Below are 20,492 nucleotides of genomic sequence, written 5' to 3' on the forward strand. Positions count from 1 at the left end.
TATTATTATTATTATTATTATTATTATTTGACCAGAGAGGAACAGAGCAAGAGAACGAGAGAGAGGAAAGTGAAAAAGCAAGTCACCAGGTCTGAAACTCAAACTGTGGTTGGCCACGGGGAGTCCAGTGCCCCTAACCACCACACCACCTGCCAGCCCCCAGACTCAACAGTTTTAGCAAAATGTCTAATGTCAGTGCTGCCTCTCTCATGTAACTGCATTGTCATTTATGCACATACCCACTTCATTTGGCTCATTTAGGTATGCCACTGCAGATCAGGCTTGGTTGTATGCTGTATAGAAGGGGAATTGCTCTGATTCCATTCCCATCTGATCTCAGTCTTATACCCTTTCCTACAGGCCTTCAGTTTTTTTGTTTGTTTGTTTTTCAAATTTTTTTTTCTTTTTAATTTGACCAGAGAGAGAGACAAAGATACAGAAAAAGCAAGAAGGCAAGCTGCCAGGTCCAGGAATCAAACTGCAGTCTGCCATGTTGGAGTCCCATGCCTTAAGCATTATGCCACCTGCCAGCCCCCAGGCCTTTAGTTTTGAGGCCAGATATTTCCTGGATGTAGTAACTTTATGCAAAACTAGGAATAGTTTCCAGTCACTTTCCTGAGTGGTTACATTTAGGCCCAAGTAAGGAGTTAAGATCTAAAGAATCCAGTGCCTTCTAGTTTTGTAAAGTTTTGGAGACTTTTTATCAACTGATTTTTAGAAATGTCACATCTGTGAAGTCCTGCCAAAGAATGTCAATCTTTTTTTTTTTTTTTTTTTTTTTAAAGAGAGATATTTTTAAATAGGGTACAATTGCTTGCTGGAGAGAGAAAAAACAGAAAGTGAGAAATCATCCTCCAGGGAGGATGGCCATGCTACAGTCCCTTCTCCTCCATTCTCCTTTCGGGATTTTGGGCACGCATGCACACACACCCGGTGTGAGTTTTAAGCCACCATGTCTGGGACTTGAACCGCGGTTGACTACGGTGGTCACGCAGTGATGTAACCATTACAACATCTGCCTGTTTCAGGGCTATCTATCTTTATCTGCCCTAATCCCATGTAGTAGGGCATGGTTGAGGTTCTTATCAACATTCTAGTCCCTGGGATTGTTTCTGTGGACTAACAACACTTGAATGTATTGGCCCATAGAGGCTTAGGTTCTTGGTAACTGAAAGGAGTAGAATAATTGCTATTGATGGTGTTGTGTTGTAGTGGTGTGTTGTGGTTAAGCTAGATCCCACATGGCCAAGTCTGCAGTTCGAGTGTTGGACCCAGTGGCAAAAAACACACTAGGTGTATGTGCGCACATGCCCCAGATCCTGAGAGGAGAATGGAGAAGAAGGGATGGCAGGCTGTCCATTCCCCTTGTGGGGGTAATTTCTCACTACTTCTCACACTGTCTTTGAGGAGCACACACACTCTGTAGCAAATTAAATTTTTTTTTTTTAATTTTTAGCTATTGTGTTTGAGACCTGCAGTTTTTTGGCGATTAAAAACTTGGGGACTTCAGTGAAGCTTTTACTGAAAAGGAGGGATATGTACTTTGATGCATTCTATATGAATATGTCAGAATTTAGAGCGTTTGTGCTCTGAAGTACATTTTTAATTTATGATGGATCGCATGTGCACACACCTGAAAGCATGGGGCAGAGGTGTGCATAGGGCTTTGTCATACCATGATCCCCTTTCGCTAGTCCTCTAGCCCATCAGATCTTGGGCTCTTGTACTTATGCTCAGCATGTTACCCTGAAGTCCTTTAGACATCTAGGCTGAATGGTCATTATCATTTACTTGCCTACTTAGTGGCTATATTTTATACCAGATTATAAAATGTATTCTCTCTTAGGACTTCCCTGATGATACCACTCTTTTTTTTTAATTATTTTTATTTAATTTTATTGATTATTTTATTTGTTATGAGCACATGTACTCACCAGAGAGAGAGAGAGAGAGAAAGAAGGAAAGTGAGAAAGCAAGCCACCAGGTCTGGAACTCAAACCACTATCAGCCATGTGTAAGTCCAGTACCTTAACCACCATGCCACCTACTGGGCCTATGTTATTATTAATCCTGGTTTACTTCCTTGGCACTAATAATATTTTCAGTTTCATTACCCATATTTACTAGGTTTTTAGCAGCCAACCTCTAAATAAGTCATACCTCTTATAGTAAGGGTCACTCTGGCAGTAACCCCTGTGTCAGTTATTTTGGGCTAAATTATGCTGCAAAAGTAAATGAGCCTAACAGTGACTTATAGCAACAAAAGTTATTTCTTTCGTACATTATATGTACATTGAGGGTCAGCTATGGTTCTGTTTCATGTTTATTCCTTGACCCAGACTGACAGCAGTCCCTATTTGGGAAACAACCAGTCTTCATGACCAAGAAAAAACAAGCATACTGAGTCATGAGCTGTTTCTTTTTTTTTTTTTTTTTTTTGGAGAGGTTTTCGCTATAGGGCATGTGCACTTACCAGACAGACAGAGAGAGACATAGAGACAGAAAGTGAGAAATCACCAAAGATGGTCACGCTGCAATCCCTTCTCCTCCATTCTCCTCTTGGGATCTTGGGCACGCATGCACATGCGCCCGGCGTGAGTTTTAAGCCACCGGATCCGGGACGCGAACCACGGTCGACTACATGGGAGTCCAGTGACATAGCCATTACGCTAACTGCTGGTTCCCATGAGCTGTTTCTTAAAGTGTCCCTTCCAACATGACACCACTTCTACCTATATATCACTGGTCAGAGCGTGTTAGATGGCCAAACCTAAAGGTCAGTGGGGGGAAGGTGAAGAATTTGCACAGAGTCCCACTTTCTCGGGAGTTTACAGCTTGTTATTAGACATCTACTGTCAGTCAACAAAAGTGTGTAGATACTAGATTGAGGCACTAAATCTGCCTGAACTGAATACCATAGCAGCAGCCAGCTTAACACAGCAGCTGTCCACTTTCTCACCTGCCCTTAGGCAATGAGACAGTAATTCTTTTTATTTCCCTAAAGGACCTCTTGCCCTCTCAGAGATAGATAATAACCCCAATGATGATCAGTGCTCTTTTTGAGAACCATTCTCCCCTTTCTCATTCTCTCACTTTCTCCCAAACTCCAGTCTCCTTCATGCATACATCTTGTACACAAATTGAGCTGCCAGTTCCCCTTTCTAGCCTTTGTGGAAAGCTCATAAGTAATGTTATGCTTGCTGTGATTGTTCTTAAAGTATGATTTCTCTGGGAACCAGCAGTTAGTGTAATGGCTATGTCGCTGGACTCCCACGTAGTCGACTGCGGTTCACATCCCGGACCCGGTGGCTTAAAACTCACGCCAGGCACGTGTGCGTGCGTGCCCAAGATCCCAAGAGGAGAATGGAGGAGAAGGGATTGTGGCGTGACCATCCCCCCTGGGGGGTGATTTCTTGCTTTCTGTCTCTATGTCTCTGTCTGTCTGGCGAGCACACGCGCCCTATAGCAGAAACCTCTCCTGAAAAAAAAAAAGTATGATTTCTCCCTCAAAGTTTCCCCATCATACCTAGCTTTTAAATAATTATTTATTTAATTTTATTTATTCATTCATTTATTTTAATTTGACCAGAGAGACACACACACAGATGTAGATGAAAAGTGAGAAAGCAATCCACCAGGTCTGGGACTCAGACTGTGGTCAGCCATGTGGGAGTGTCAAGCACCTTCACTGCTTGTCCTAGAGAGTTGTATATTTTTCTTGTAGATTAATAAATACCTGTATAGGGATACCTTTGAAGTGTATTTTATTATATATAAATTGTCTACTGAGTTGATAAAGTAATAAATCAGATTTAGTACTTGAAAGATAAGATTTTATTAAAAAGTGGCACTTATAAATAAATATGGTATTTAAAGCCTTTATTTCTTGCTAGACATGGTAAATATCTGGGTTGCCTGACCAAACTTGAAAAAAAAATTCTGTGAGACAAGACAGTTTCTAAAATATTCACTGTTTTGTTGTTGTTGTTTGTTTTTCTCGTTTTAGATCGCAAGAGACTCCTGGAGATGGACAGCCTCCAGCTTTACCTCCCAACCAATCTAAGAAAAACAGTTGGAACCAAATTCATTTTTCACATTCTCAACAAGACCTAGAAAACCATATTAGTGAAACATTTGATATTCCCTCTTCCCCTGAAAAATCTACTGTAAGTAACTTCTTCAAATGCTATCTTTTTTTCTGGAATCTTTTAAATTCTAAGTAAAAATTGTTTTGTACTTTGGAATAGTTTAGTTATATTATTATTTCTCTTTTTCATCACATTCTTTGGCCATGGGTTGTGCCATGACTATGATAATACCTCAATTGTGGAATTTTCTTCTTATCATTTTCAAAATGCTTATTGTTCTAGAAGGTAAGTTCTTGACAAGTTTGTTACTTTCAGTCTTGCAAAACATACACACTTTCAGAGCCAATACTAATAAACTATTTAATACCACTAATTTTACTATATAATTCCTTAGTGCAGGACTTATCATTTTTACCAACCTTTAGAAATAGAATACAAGTTCTTGAAGTATGTGATCACTCTCTGTGGATTATTTTAGTACCTTTGTCTTACGTAAAATGCTTTTACAAAACAAAATGGTGAGCTATTAGATTCCTCCTGGTTTATCAATTTTATTGCTTTCTCAATTAGATGTAAATAAACCAAAAGTAAGATTGTCACCATATTCCTGAAGAAGTACTAAGACATACAGAAATAAGGGTGTTTCAGGAAGCAAAAGGACATCAGGCAGTGAAACAAGATATAGAGAGAGGGCTCACCCAGGTACTAGTGTATAGTGCTGTGTCCTGGTGGTTGTTGCACTCACCACCCTCTCCTTTTTTATCCATAGCCCTCTCATTCTCTAGAGTTGAAAATCAAGAGGCAGCCATTCTGTTTACCCACACTTACTGCTCTACTACCATGGACACATCTGGAAGAGATCAACACTCTTACCAAAAATGAATGACAACCCTGGGGCTACCTGTGTGGCAGCTCTTACATAGCATTCATTCACGCCGTCATAGTTTTTGAGCTCTTGCTATCTGGTAGGCCCTTTGCTGATAGTAGGAATTCAAAGACAAGTAAGAACAAGGTCCCTACTGTTGTATAATTTACAATTTAAGTTTTAGTTCTGTCAAAAAATATTTATTGAGGGGGGCTAGCAGGTGGTGCAATGGTTAAGGTGCTGGATTCCCACTTGGTGAACTGTAGTTAGAGTCCTGGACCCGGTGGCTTGAAAATTATGTTGGGCACGTGTGTGTGTGTTTGTGCGTGTGTGTGTGTGTGTGTGTGTGTGTGTATGTGTGTGCGTGCACATGTGCGCGCCCAAAATCCTAAAAGGAGAATGAATCTCTGGCCCAAGATCCTAAAAGGAGAATGAATCTCTGTATCTCCAGCAAGCACACCTACCTTATAGTAAAAATCTCTCTCAAAAAGAAAAAAAAAAATTATGAGAAGTTTCCCCCTTGGGCAGCAGCGACTGTGATAACCGCAGTAGTAAAAGCTACTCTTAGGGATGGTCGCCGCTGCAGCAGGACCTGCACTAGCCCAGAGGTTTTTCCAGAGCTTCTCAGATGCTCTGATCGAAGCGGACCCCCAGGCGGCATTAGAGGAGCTGACTAAGGCTTTGGAACAGAAATCAGGTGATGCACAGTATTATTGTCAGAGAGCTTATTGTCACATTCTTCTTGGGAATGACTGTGATGCTATTGCCAATGCAAAGAAATCTCTTGAACTCAATCCAAATAATTCCACTGCTATGCTGAGAAATAGGATATGTGAATACCCTAAAAAACTATGCTGCTGCTCTAGAAACTTTTAAAGAAGGACCAAAATTAGATAGTGTAGATGCCCATTTTGCTGTCTGGATTAAGAGGTGTCGAGGTGCTCAGAACGGATGAGAATCCAGTGAATCATTTCTGCATCCCAGCAGACCCAGCAATCAGAAGTCCAGTCTGGCTGGTATCAGGCAGTCCCATGTAATCATCACACTTATGATCAAGAACATTCAGAAGAATGATGTAAATGTGGAATGTTCAGAAAAAGAGTTGTCTGCTTTGGTTGAACTTCCTTCTAGAGAGGATTACAATTTGAAGTTGAGACTTCTTTATCCTATAATACCAGAACAGAGCATATTTAAAGTGCTTTCAACAAAGATTGAAGTTAAAATGAAAAAATCACAGAGGCTGTGAGATGGGAAAAACTAGAAGGGCAAGGAGATGTGCCTAAGCCTAAACAGTTCATCACAGATGTAAAGAACCACTATATCCATCATCATCTCACCACACAAGAAATTGGGATAAATTGGTTGGCGAGATCACAGGAGAAGAAAAGAATGAGAAGTTGGAGGGAGATGCAGCTTTAAACAGATGTTTTCAGCAGATCTATTCAGATGGTTCCGATGATGTAAAACATGCCATGAACAAATCATTTATGGAGTCTGGTGGTACAGTGTTGAGTACCAATTGGTCTAATATAGGTAAAAGGAAAGTTGAAATCAGTCCTCCTGATAATATGGAATGGAAATAATATTGAATAAGTTAATTAGCTATCAAAAAAAATATTTATTGAGTATCTGAATGTGCCATGTATTAGGCTGTAGGCGCCCCAGCCTGTGAGGTGAAGGGATGTGGAACCCCGAGTAGAAGAGAACAAATGGATTGAGAAAGAACACACACAAACACATAGGAGAGAAGGTGGGGGTTGGACAGACCGAACGTTTCTACGTGGAGAATGCTGCGACCTTGGGCCATTCCCAGATTTATTCTTTTATGCTGAAGTGGGGGATAGAGAAACGAGGTTGCCCCTGTGGAGCATCTTGCTTCCTGTGATTCTTGTGTCTCCATTCTGAACAAGTTTCCCTTGGTCTTCTCTGGCTGACACTCAGCCTCCCTTAATTTACACTGCCCTCAGTGTAACAGCAATATGTCTTCGTTAGAGCTTTTGCTTGCCCTGGAGCATAACAAAGATCATCTCTACTTTAAAGGTGGCTAGTGCCTAGTCCAGGTCTGGCCACTCCCTACATCTAGGGGTATAACTGAATAAAATCTAAAAGGAAAAAGCCCTTGCCTTTAGAACTGATATTTTGGAGTTAAGGGAGAGACCAATATTAAACAAGGTAAATAACAAATATATATGGCATGTTAGATAATTCTATAAATTCTAGGGAGGAGAAATAAAGCAAGAATAGGAACTAGGGAATTTCAGGAGTAGTGTTGCAATGTTCAGTAGTGCAAGCTAGGGATGAATTTACTGATATCCCATGTAGCTATCTCATAGAAGAGCAGGGAAGTCAAGGGAAGGGCAGGTAAAAAGTCAGGGGTATGATCAAGGGACAGAAAGGAAGGTAGTCTGGCTAGAGGACAGTGAGCAATTAGAAGACAGATAAAGGAGAGGACTGGACCCTAAAAGACTTCTGTTGTAAGGATTTTGTTGTTTAATCCTGAGTGTGATATGTCAATGGACATGTCTAAAGAGAGAAGTAAAAGAAATCACTTAAACTGTAATAGTATCACTGTTTTATTGAGATAGATTGAAAGCAGGGCAGAAGTGATACTGGTTGTTGAGATATTACCGTATTCCAAGCAAGTAATGCTGATTTGGACACGTAGTAACAGTGGAAGGAACAAGACTTAATTGTACTCTACATGTATTTTTAGAGTAGCGCTAACACGGTACACTGATGATCAAATTTGGAGTACAAGCAAACGAGAAAAAGCAAGGATAACAGTATTTTTGGCCTGAAAAACTGTTGGGTTGTCGGGGAAAGTCACTATGTATTTTTGCGTAGAAAAACATTTTTAAAAGGCATGGCTTTCCCAACGACCTAATAGAAGGGTGAAGTTGCTGTTTACTGAGATGTGAAAGATTACAGGCAGAATATTAGGACCTCAGCTTAGGGCATGTTGAGTTACAGTTTGAGATGCCAGTTAGGAGTCCAGTTGGAAATATAGAACAAGTGGGAAGACAATTTTTTTTCCCAAGATTTTTGCCGTAATGCGCGTACACTCACCAGTGAGATAGGCAGAGAGAAAGTGAGAAATCACTCCCTGGGGGATAGCCATGCTACAGTCCTTTGTCCTTGTCACCTCTCGGGATTTGGGGCACACATGCACAAGCTCCCATTGTGAATTCAAGCTTTTGGGTATGGGACTCAAACACAGACGGCCATGTAGGAATCTGGCCATTTTAACCACTACACCACCTTCTAGTGCCAGAAGACATTTAAAGGATAGTAAGTCCTATAATTAGAAGTGATGGGACCAGCAGTTAGCGTAATGGCTATGTCGCTGGACACCCATGTAGTCGACCACGGTTCGAGTCCCGGACCCTGTTGCTTAAACTCACGCCGGGCACGTGTGCGTGCGTGCCCAGGATCCTGAGAGGAGAATGGAGGAGGGGGGATTGCGACGTGGCCATCCCCTCTGGGAGGTGATTTCTCGCTTTCTATCTCTCTGTCTCTCTCTGTCTTTCTGGCGAGCACACGCGCCCAATAAGAAAAAACCTCTCCAAAGAAAAAAAGAAAAAGAAGAGAAGTGATTATAAGGAATTCACAGAGTATATAAAAATAACTAATTCAGCTGTGAGGTTAAGTGAATAATCTCAGAGATCATCTCTGTCCTGCATCTTGAGGTATTATTAGTAAGAATAAGCCAGATACTTCTCTTCAGAGAACAGGTACAGAACATACTAAGTAAAAGACGCTAATAACAAGTAGCCATACCTTACTTGATTCTATGTCACATGTCAAGTGTACAGATAACAGATCTGTAACCATGAGAGAGATTCATGGTTGACTAGGGCTATGGAGACTAAAAATGGGAGAATGGGGAGTAACTGCTGATGGATACAAGGTTTCTTTTGAAGTTGATGAAAATACTATAAAATTAAATAGTGATGTTTGTACAACTTTGACTATGGTGAACATTATTGAATTATAAACTTTAAATAGGTGATGTGTATGTGAGTTATATTACAGTACTTTTTAAAAATAATTATTTAACTTTATTTATTTATTTATTTTGATTTGGCCAGAGAGGGACAGAGTGAAAGAGAGAGTCAACAGGTCCAGGACTCAAACTGCAGTTGACCATGTGGGAGTCCAGTGCCCTTAACCACCATGCCACCTTCCAGCCCCAAGTTTGTTTATTTAAGAAGAGCATGTGTCACGTGGAGGGTGTGTCATTTGAATTCATGTAACACTATAAGCACTTGTTATTTGTTAAGCTTTGAGTCAGGTTCTAGGGATATAATGATTTAAAAAACTGGCTTGGCCCCTTTTCTCCCTGGCACTTATTAGTTCAGCATGTACTGAACTAAGAAGACATAAGAGGATTTATTTATGTATTTAGGGAAATAGCTAGTTAATCACCAAAGAAACTTATTTTTGTGAACTCATATCTTGATTGGCATTTTGATTCTTTACATAATATAGATAATATATACAGAAAGTACGCCTCATGCATATCTGAAAGATCGGTTATAAATGAAGACAATTACAGGTTCTTTATTTTTGTCTTTTTAAGCCTAATGGTGGTATTCCACATGATAATCTTGTTCTAATCAGAATGAAGCCTGATGAAAATGGAAGATTTGGATTCAATGTGAAGGTAATCCAGAATTTATGTTGTACAGTTTTTAAATTAAGATGTTCTTATTTTTGTAATCTTTGACTTGGTTCCTTTTTAAGGGAGGATATGATCAGAAGATGCCTGTGATTGTGTCCCGAGTAGCACCAGGAACACCTGTGAGTTACCTAAATATTTCAAGTAAATACTGTTTTAAAGACTTTGCACTATTTTATCATTTTTTATTAATTTAAATAAAGAGAAAAAAAATGAATCAATTTAAAAACAAATTATCTATAGTATCAGTTGTCATTAACTGGTTCATAAATTGCTGGGGAGTTAGTTTACATTTGTTCCCTGTCTATTAGAGTCTTCAAAATCTTGGGACCAGCAGATGGTGTAGTGGTTACATTGCTGGACTCCCACATAGTCAACTGCAGATCAAGTCCCAGACCTTGCAACTTAAAACTCACACCAGGCACATGTGCATGCATGCCCAAAATCCCGAGAGGAGAATGGGGGAGAAGGAAATTGTGGCGTGGCCATCCCTGGTGGGGGATGATTTCTCACTTTCTGTCTCTCCGGCTCTCTCCGGCTCTCTGGCAAGTGCACATGCCCTGTAGCAAAAAAAAAAAAAAAAAATCTCTCTTAAAAAAATAAGAGTTTTCAAAAATCTTTATTTTCACAAAGATGCTGTTTATGATTTTCTAATTTTTTTTTAATTCCCAGAGAGCATGTGTGCTTACCAGAGAAAGAGAGAAGGAGAAAGTAAGCACCCCTAATAGTTCTGATCATGCCCTACCCCTTGTCCATTTCTCCATCCTGTTGAGACTTAGGGCATACATGCACCTGCACCCAGCATGTGTTATTTTGTTTTTTGTTTTGTTTTGTTTTCCCCAAAACCCTTGAGGCCTAGACTCATGAAATGATAGTCAGCAGTGTGGGATCTGCCTCTTAATCACCAGGCTGCAGGACCATCCCCAACTTATACTGCTACTATTAAAATAACCCCATTATACAACAGATTGTTAGGGGACTGGTGTTACTGGTGTTACCACTGTAATGAAATTTATACGTATCTAGAGAGTGAATGCAAAGTAAGCACTTCCTGTATGTGTATACCTCGAAATCATCAGTCTTATCTATATGTTTAAGATCTTAATAGGTCATAAGGAAAGAAACTGTTGAATCAAGAAGGTGGGAAAAAGTATCTTCATGGGAAAGCTTAGTTGTCTCTTTTTTTTTAAAAGATGAAATATGGACAGATGCCCTTCTCTGTGTAGTTTTAATTCTCCTGGTATACAGTCTGTAAAATAAATACCCATGCTTTGCTTCTTAGAAAGTTACGTGTAAATCTGAAACCTTAACTGCATTTCGTTACAGGCTGACCTATGTGTCCCTCGATTAAATGAAGGAGACCAAGTTGTCCTGATCAATGGTCGGGACATTGCAGAGCATACTCATGATCAGGTTGTCCTGTTTATTAAAGCTAGCTGTGAGAGACATTCTGGGGAACTCGTGCTTCTTGTTCGTCCTAATGGTAAGTATTCTGTGAAACACTGGAGGCTTGTCGTAACTCATTACTCTCAATTACGGCACACAGCATTTTATCTTTTTTTTTTTTTTAAGTTTATTTCTTCCACTGGTGAGAAGATGGGAGGGGAGAGAGGGAGATACAGGCACCACCTACAGGGCTTCACGGTATAATTCTGTCCCTAGCTTCAGCCACCTAGGAATGTGAGCGCACCCAGAGTACACAGGGAGACAGTGGGACATGACCCTGGAACCTTTCCATATGGGCTTAGCATCATGAAACTTTGTGTTACTGCCACACCACCAAGGTCAGCCTCATAGTGAGCCTTTTAAAACATTAAGTCATGTGTCATATCAGTTTCCTTCTTAAAGCCCAGTGGCTTCTGTTCACACTGAGAGTACACTGCAAACTCTTGGCCCCCTTTCTTCCCGTTCAGCCTTGCTCACTTTCCTGTATTCTACACTTGTTTCTTTGCTGTTCCTCAAATATGCTATCTAATCTAGTTTCAGGCTTTTGTACTGGCATTTCTCTCTGCCTGAAATACTTCTAGATTTTTATGACTTATATGCTCGCTGCATTTGGGTCTCTGGTCAGATGTCATCTTTAGAAATGGCTTTCTCGGGACCAGCAGATGGCGTAATGGCTACGTTGCTGGACTCCCGTGTAGTTAACTGTGGTTTGAGTCCTGGACCCAGTGACTTAAACTCACTCTGGGTGTGTGCATGCATGCCCAAGATCCCAAGAAGAGAATGGAGGAGAAGGGATTCCGGCATGACCATCGCCCCTAGAGGGCAATTTCTTGCTTTCTCTCTCTCTCTTTCTCTCTCTCATTCTTTATGGTGAGCGTATATGCCCTATAGCAAAAAACTCTTCAAAAAAAAAAAAAAAAGAAAGAAAGAAAAGAAAAAAAGAAGGTATCTCTCCTGACTGCCCTAGCTAAAATGAGTTTCCTCTTCCTTCAGTTGCTCAAGTAGCAGAAGTAGTACTGGTTTCAGCAACAAACACTTCCAAATACTTGTTGAATGAATGAGTAGTGTTTTGTTTTGTTTTGTTTTTGCTGTAGGATACATGCTCTTGCTGGAGAGACAGAAAGAGAGAAAGCAAGAAAACATTCCTCAGGGGGATGGCCACAGCAATCTTTTCTCCTCTATCTCCTCTCAGGATTTTGGGCATGCACACACATACCCCTGGCATATTTTTTAAGCCACTGGATCCAGAATTCAAACTGGAGTTGGCCATGTGGATCCAGCTATGATAACTACCACATCACCCTCTGGCCCAAGAATGAGTAGATTTTAAATTTTGCTCCATATTCATAAAACTGTAGCAAACTATGACCAAAGCAGATTTGTAGAATCCTATGTATATATTTGGTAGATGATTCCCGCTTACAAAATCATGTCATCCCCTAATCTGGACGGGGACTTGTCAATTCATGTCATAGACACCTGGGTTTGGAAAAACCTTAAACAGCATGAACTCTAGCTCTTTTTCTAATTGCAGTAGTCCCTTCTACTGCAAATTATTTAAGAAAAAAAAAAACTGCAACTTAAAAAAACATCTACCAATATGGGGTACTTTATGGCTCTGGATGCAGTTTGTTCACCTTTGCAGACCTTGAGCTATTTATTGAAATAAGAATTTAGGGGGCCGGCAAATAACATGGTAGTTTGAGCACTTGGCTCCCAAATGGGTGACCACAGTTCAAGTCCTGGACCAGGACTTCCTTACTCTCCCTCTTTCTTTGTCTCTCTGGTCCAATTAAAAAATAATAATAATGAATGAAACTAAATTTTTTTTTTAATTTTTAAAAAATTTGAGAAAGCTGCTTTGTTTTTGTTTTTGCTATAAGATGCATGCACTCACCAGAGACAGAAAGCAAGAAGTCACCCCCCCCCCAAGGGGGATGGCCACACAGCAATCTCTTACCCTCTGTTCTCTTCTCAGGATCTTGGGCATTCACACACACATGCCAGTGTGAGTTTTAAGCCACTGGGTCTGGGACTCGAACTATGGTTAACTGTGGGAATCCAGCAATGTAACCATTATGCCATCTGCTGGACCCTATTATTATTTTAATTTGACCAAAGAGAGAGAGAGAGGGAGAGTGAGAAAGCAAGCTACCAGGTCCAGGACTTGAGCTGCAGTTGGCCATGTAGGAGTCCAGCGCTCAAACCACCATGCCACTAGCAAGCCCCAATAAAATCATTCCTTAAAAAAAAAAAAAAAAGACTTAAGAATTCATCTTCTTAGCCAGCCAGTGGTGTGGTGATTAAGGCAGTTGGGTTTCACATGGCTGACTTTGCAATTCAAGTTGCAGACCCTTTAGCTTTAAAAACATTCTGGGCGTGTGTGTATGCATGCCCCCAAATCCCAAGAGAATGGAGAATGGATTGCAGAATGGCCATGCTCCTTGGGTTGGTTTTTTTTTTGTTTTTTTTTGTTTTTTTTTTTTTTGTTTGTTTTTTGTTTGTTTGTTTGTTTGTTTCCCTCGCTTTCACTCTCTCTTTCTCTTTCAGACTCTTTCTATCTCCCTCTCTCTCCCTCCCTCTCTCTCTGTCTATGTCTCCAGTAAGCACAAGTGCCATTTAGCCAACTAAAAATGAAAAAGAATTCATCTTCTTTCAGATCTGTTGTTTCTATCACTTTGGGCCATGCAGAAGAAATTTAGTCTTTCTTCCCCTTTTTTTGATTCTTGGTTTTTTTTTGTTTTTGTTTTTTCAGAAAGATTTTTGCTCTAGGGCACATGTGCTCTCTGGAAAGACAGAGAGACAGATAGAAAGTGAAAAATCCCCCCCACCCCCACTGGGGGGAATGGCTACACCACAATCCCTTCTCCTCCATTCTCATGTACACATACACTCCTGGCATGAGTTCAAGCCACCAGGTCCAAGACTCGAACTACGGTATACTACGCGGGAGTCCAGCAACGTAACCATTATGCTATCTGCTGGTCCCTTCCTTCGCTTTTTTACAACAGCTAATTTTATCAGAAACCTCCTCTACCCCTTTCTCCAGTTTTACAGTCCCAGAGCCTTCAGCCAGTGTTCATAGGTCATTGTTTCAAGTTCCCTCAACACTCTTAATAAATCTACTCTAGGAAAAGTTCCTGTATGCCTACATCCCAGCAATAGGTATATTCTAAACAATTTTCTATTCATTATAGTTTTAGCTACAGTAATTATTGGTTATTGCCATAATACTACTGTGTAAGTAAATATATACCACTGGAAATTTTTCATAGAAGTTTCTTTTCTATTAAAAAAAAAATCTCTTTTTAAAACCCTTTCTTACAAACCCCTGAAGTTTTCAAAACTTTTTTTTTATGCTTTGTTGTGAAGTTTATTGTCTTTATCTGGAATAACATCATAAAAAAATTCTTTGGTTTAGCTCTTAGCAGCTCACTCCTGAGCTCTGACGAAGCTTACCTTCTTCTGAGCTACCCAATCTTCCTTCTGGTCAAGGGACATTTTGAGACAATTCCACTTCTTTTTTAAATTCTTTCTTGGGCTTCATTTCATAGACTGGGTTTTCTCATATGGCATTCTGAGCTTTCTTACACATCTCCTCCATCATGTCTGGCGTTACATTGTTCTTTATGTACTGAGAGAACTGTTTCTTGTAAGCGTCTTCATCTTCTTCTATTAGGTAACGCATGTAGTCTGCAGTGTCCTGGCCCATGATGTGCTTCCAATGGACTTCTACTTTAAGTTCCTTGCTTTCAGAGTCATAACCAGGGAATTGTTTGGTACTGTGAGGGATAGATAAGCCTCCATTCACCACTCCCTTCAGGGCCCGAAAAACTTGGCCAGTAGTAGTTCTGGCAAGGCCTGCATCCAAATAGCAGGTGAAGGCACCAGGTTGACCATCGATGCTTTCTGTATTGTACTCATCTCTGGTCACTTTGACTTGACCTTCGTAGATCTTGTCCATACCAAACCTAATGAGAAGCCCGTGGGCCAGCAGCAGGCCAGTACAATATGCTGCAGCATCATTTGCCAGGCCAACCTTCATACCATATTTTGGTAGTTCGTGTACATAAGATGGCGGACTTATGTACACTTACATCTCCTTGTGTATGGGCATAAGCAGTCCAACAAATAATACCTCTGTTAGTTACATGAACTGTCATCCTGTATTTGGGTGTGTGGTACTTACTTTTATCTGGATCACCAACCGTTTCCAAGCATAATAATCAGTTTTACCCTCTTGTCATCTTCTATTTTTCTTGGTATCTCTTAAAGTAGGCCTTAATCTTGACAACTTTAATAAATCCCATCCTGTTGGACAGACATCTGCCACTACAGCCGACCTGCAGGCCCACAGCATGACGGGGGAGGAGGGAGAAAGGAGCAGTTTTTTAAAAACTTTAAATCTGACATCTTTATTTTATTTTATCGTCTTTGCTTTGTGTTGTTATTCATGATTGGCTTTCTGGGAAATTTAAGAGGACTTTAATAGAACATTTAGTTTGAGTTTTTCAAGGAACTTATTTAGATATACTACCTAGGTGATCCATTACTAGGCATTTTCTTTTACATAAAGCTATTTAAATTGTATATGAAAAGAAATATTCTCTTAATTTTATACTGTTTTCTCTTGATATTTAGATACTTAAAAACTTTGAAAAAATTATAGCTAATAGAAAACTTCGTATACACTTTCTTCTTATATATATTCTTATTTAATATTCACAGCCATTCAGTGGCATAGATGAATTATCACCACTTCAGAATTGAAGGTACTTTGGCACCAAGACATTTGGTTACCTGTGAATAGATTCATCACTGGTGCACAGCCAGAATATGGACAGAAGTCCATGTGATGGCAAAGTCTTGCATGGCCTTCTTACAGTTTCAGATTGCCTGATTTATACTTTAAATTAGGAGAGAAACCCACCTAGGCCCTACTTTTTTAGAAAAGATTTTTTTTTCTTCTAAGTGCTAGAGAGTATGTGTGTTTGTCATGGAGCGACAGAAACAGCAGGAGAAATGGAAGGAGAAAGCACCTCCCAGTGGAGCATGGTTGTGCCACAGTCTGTTTTTTTCCATTTCTCTATCCTGTCAGGATTTGAGGCAAGCATAAATGTGCACAGAAGTGTTTTCCAAGCCCCAGTGCTGGGCCTTGAACCACAGTCAGCCATGTGGGATCCAGCACCCTTAACCACTAAGCTGTGAGGCAACCCCACTGACAATACTTTATAGTCCAAATCTGGACCAAGACCTTTATTAACTTTCAGTGTGAGCTTATCATGTCCGTTTTTATTTACGATAACACATAGAGCAATTAAAATTTAAAATGATGTCTGCCAAGATACTCTTATTCTTGTGATCTTTTCCCCTTGAGTTCTTATTTCTGAGGCGAAATGCAGTCATGCCTGTTACTCTTTTTATTCTTCATTTCAAAAATGTATTTGTCTCAAAAATTCATACATATCCAAAGGGAAAAAAAAAGACAGCCCATCCCCTTTCTTTGTAAATAATTATTTTCAATCCTCAGTTCTTTGTGCAAATAGCCCTGAGCCCACTTCCCTAGCTAGGCCTTCACAGGCATTTTGAACAAGTCCATTCTGCCAAAGATACATCACATTTGGTATATGTACTGTAGGCCAGCAAGGTAGCTAATAGTCAGCTGTTGGCAAAGGGAGAGAGGTATGGGCAGAGCTTACATAGGGGCTGAGGTATCAGAGTGTATGTTTATGGGCCTCCAACCTTAAAGAATAGAGCTGAAAGGGGTGAAAGGAAGGTAGGGTGGGCTACAAGTCTAGAGTTTGGGATCGGCCTAGCCTCATAGTACAATGGCTTTGAATTCGGGCCTAGGGTTCTCATTTGAAATCTCACCTCTTAGGTTATTTTATAGATATGTCACAGAGAGAGGATAAAACATTTTTAGCACTGTGTTCCATTTTTTGTTAACTTGCTGTTTTTAGACATATGATACATAAGGCCTCATTTACTCTTACCTTAGGTCCCACAAATTAAGGACAAGTTTATTCAAAACTGCTTCTCAGTATCTATTCTTAATATTTCTTTAAGTTATAGACATTTTCAGCCATACAGCCAAGAACCATTGCTTCCTCCAAAGTTACAGCATAGCCCTTCAACCAATGCTCTCCATCCCAAACAGTGATGCAGACTCAGATCTAGTGTAATTCTTCATAGGTGATTTATTTTTCTGACATAGACTTTTTTTTGAGAGAGAGGTTTTTGCCATAGGGCACGTGCGCTCACCAGACAGACAGAGAGAGACAGACAGAAAGCGAGAAATCCCCCCCCAGAGGGGATGGCCACGCCGCAATCCCTTCTCCTCCATTCTCCTCTCGGGATCTTGGGCACGCACACACACGCACCCGGCGTGAGTTTTAAGCCACCGGGTCCGGGATGCGAACCGCGGTCGACTATGTGGGAGTCCAGCGACATAGCCATTATGCTAACTGCTGGTCCCCTGACACACACTTTTAAAAGGTGCCTGGGGGCCAGCCAGTATTACACTACTTGGAGCAACTGAATCCTATGTGGCCAACTGTGAGGTTCAAGTCCTGGACCCAGTGGCTTAAAAGCCATGTTGAGCTCATTTGTATATATGCCCAGAATCCTTAGAGGGAAAGGAATTACAGTGTGACTATTCTCCCTAGGAGGTGCTTTTTCTCTTATGCTCTCTCTCTTTCTCTTTTTCTTTCTCTCTCTCTCTGGCAAACACATGTACTCTATAGAAAATTTAAAATAAAAAAGAAAGAAAGAAAAGAAAAACTGTATGTGGGGTAAATTCCCATTGTAAATTTGTTAAAATGTCCACATGTGTGTTTTCTGTTTGTTTTCAGCTGTATATGATGTAGTGGAAGAAAAGCTAGAAAATGAGCCAGACTTCCAGTACATTCCTGAGAAAACCCCACTAGATAGTGTGCATCAGGATGACCATTCCTTGCGGGAGTCTATGATCCAGCTCTCTGAGGGGCTTATCACTGGAACAGTCCTGACACAATTTGATGTAAGTAGAAGTATCACATAGAAAAGACGTTTGCCTGTATTTCCTAATTAGTTTTATGGTTTTTAACTGTATTGTTTGCCATCCTGTGTAGTTTGAAGGTAAAATGGTATTCTGAGGATGAAGAGTTCTAAAATACAAAGTCTCTTAAATTGCTCCCCAAATTTCATATCATATGTATTATATATAAATAGATGTCTGTTTTAAAAAGAGCAATAAGAGGGGCTGGCAGGTGATGTGGTGGTGAAAGGTGCTGGACTCCCACATGGCCAACTGACCATGGTTTGAGTCCCAGGCCTGGTGGCTTGCTTTCTCTCTCTCTCTCTCTCTCTCTTTCTCTGTGTCACTCTGAAATAAGCAAATAAATAGATAAAAATAATTAATTAAAAAAGTGATAAAATTTTTATATATGTTATCAAACTAAATTTTTGACTATAATTAAATAGCCATTTTTATGAAAGGTAGCAAATAAGGATATTGTACACTTTAAAATCCTACTTAGAGAAAAATAATCTTTCCATTTGAAGTTTATAGTTTGTCATATTTAATCCTTCTCATTTTTGTCAGAACAGTCTGGAAATCTGTAGAAAACAAAACTGTGTACAACAATTAAATATAAATAAGAAATTATAAAAATGAATACATTTTTAAGTGAAAAATAAATAATAAGGGACCAACAGTTAGCATAATGGCTATGTCGCTGGACTCCCACATAGTCGACTGCGGTTCGCGTCCCAGACCCGGTGGCTTAAAACTCACGCCAGGCGCATGTGTGTGCATGCCCAAGATCCATTTTTAAATTTTTAAAAAATAAATAATAAATATGAATGTAAAAAAAAAAATAAAGCAAAACTCTCAGATTATGGGCCAGCAGGTGGCAAGTTTAAGGCACTGGACTCCTACACGGCCAACTGTGGTTCGAGCCTCAGACCTGGTGGCTTGAAAATCATGCTAGGGACGTGTGCATGCATGCCCAAAATCCTTAGAGGAGAATAGAGAAGGGATTGCAGTGTGGCCATCCCCCCAGGGGGTAATTTCTCAGTTTCCTCTTTCTGTCTGTTTCTGGCAAGCAGACACACATATCCTTTGACAAAAACCTAAAACAAAAACAACTCTCAGATTATTATATCAGAAGAGCATAAATAATGCTTTTCTTTTTAATTAGTTCTTTTCAAGAGAGAGCGAGAGACAGACAGACATTCCCAACAGGGCCTTCATGCTGCAATCTGGCCTCAGGCAGTCTGGATCATGGACATGTACTTGCATGTACAGCAGATATGGGGACCCTGGGCTGTAAATCAGGGACCTTCCCATCTGGGTCCAGTTACATTACACCTATGACACCAACTGGCCCCAAGAATGCTTCCTGAGTGTATATAATCCTTTATTTTTAAATCAGCAAGCATATGATAAATTTGGAAATGCTTTATGTAGACTGTGAACTTAATTCGTTTAACCTAATAAAACTGAATAGTTTTTTATGTGCTTTTAAAAATGGCTATTCTTAATTTTTGTTCTTTTGAGGTACATGTTGTAGATGAGTAGGTTTTTTTGTTTTCTTTTCTTTTGTTTAAGAGATGTGCTTGCCAAGAGACAGAGAGACAGAAAATGAGAAATCACACCTCCAGGGGGATGGCCACATCACAATCCCTTCTTCTCCATTCTCTTCTCAGAATTTTGGGCACATACGCACCCACGCCTGGCATGGTTTTAAGTTGCCGGGTCCAGGACTCAAACTAATCCACTAAGTGGGAATCCAGCAGTATAACCATTTACATCACCTGCTGGTCCTATACAGATGAGTATGTATAGCTGTAAAACATTTGTCAGGTCAAATTTTCTTTTAAAATATCTCATTTACACACTATGAACACCTAAGAAAAAAAGAGCTAAATTTTTTTTGCTGATAACGCTATTCAAAAGCTCACTAACTACTATAAACAGAATTGTTTCACTTGTACCATCTTTCAAAATGTGATATATATCATTCATGTCAGAAACTGTAGAACTAAGCTTTGCCAATCTGGTTTAATAATGTACTAGCCTGGGGTCAGCAGGATCTTGGACATGCACTTGCATGTACAGCAGGTATAGGAAGCCCCGGGCTTTGTGGTGGTTAAAGTGCTGGACTCCCACATGACCATCTGCAATTTGAGTCCCAGACCTGGTGGCTTGCTTTCTCACTTCTGCTCTCTCTCTCTCTCTCCATGTTTCTCTGGTCAAATTTAAAAATAATAATAATAACAGATTAAATAAATTTCAAAAAAAATAATAATCTACTAGCCTAAGATTCATTTTGGTAGAGATTTTCAAAAGAAAAAAATCCTGTTTTCTATTATTGTAAGAAACGAGTCAGAAAAACAAAACAAAATGTTAATGGCTTTTTTGTCTTACAATTTT

The 20,492-nt window shown here is 39.9% G+C and overlaps 1 protein-coding gene and 1 pseudogene across 4 annotated transcripts in view; both read left to right on the plus strand.

Moving 5' to 3' along the window:
* PTPN4 (protein tyrosine phosphatase non-receptor type 4) overlaps positions 1-20,492 on the plus strand; it is a 220,546-nt gene that overhangs the window by 177,521 nt on the left and 22,533 nt on the right. For all 4 annotated transcript variants that reach the window (XM_006169570.1, XM_006169571.1, XM_014584589.1 and 1 more), the window contains exons 16-20: positions 4,007-4,166; positions 9,533-9,616; positions 9,697-9,753; positions 10,958-11,114; positions 17,929-18,095. In XM_006169570.1, the coding sequence (XP_006169632.1) occupies positions 4,007-4,166; positions 9,533-9,616; positions 9,697-9,753; positions 10,958-11,114; positions 17,929-18,095 (625 nt within the window). The remainder of the gene's footprint in view (positions 1-4,006; positions 4,167-9,532; positions 9,617-9,696; positions 9,754-10,957; positions 11,115-17,928; positions 18,096-20,492) is intronic.
* On the plus strand, positions 5,408-6,722 carry LOC102482688 (protein SGT1 homolog pseudogene; annotated as a pseudogene).

This window comes from Tupaia chinensis, unplaced genomic scaffold (assembly GCF_000334495.1).
Source record: "Tupaia chinensis unplaced genomic scaffold, TupChi_1.0 Scaffold147282_1, whole genome shotgun sequence".
NCBI classification, from domain to species: domain Eukaryota; kingdom Metazoa; phylum Chordata; class Mammalia; order Scandentia; family Tupaiidae; genus Tupaia; species Tupaia belangeri.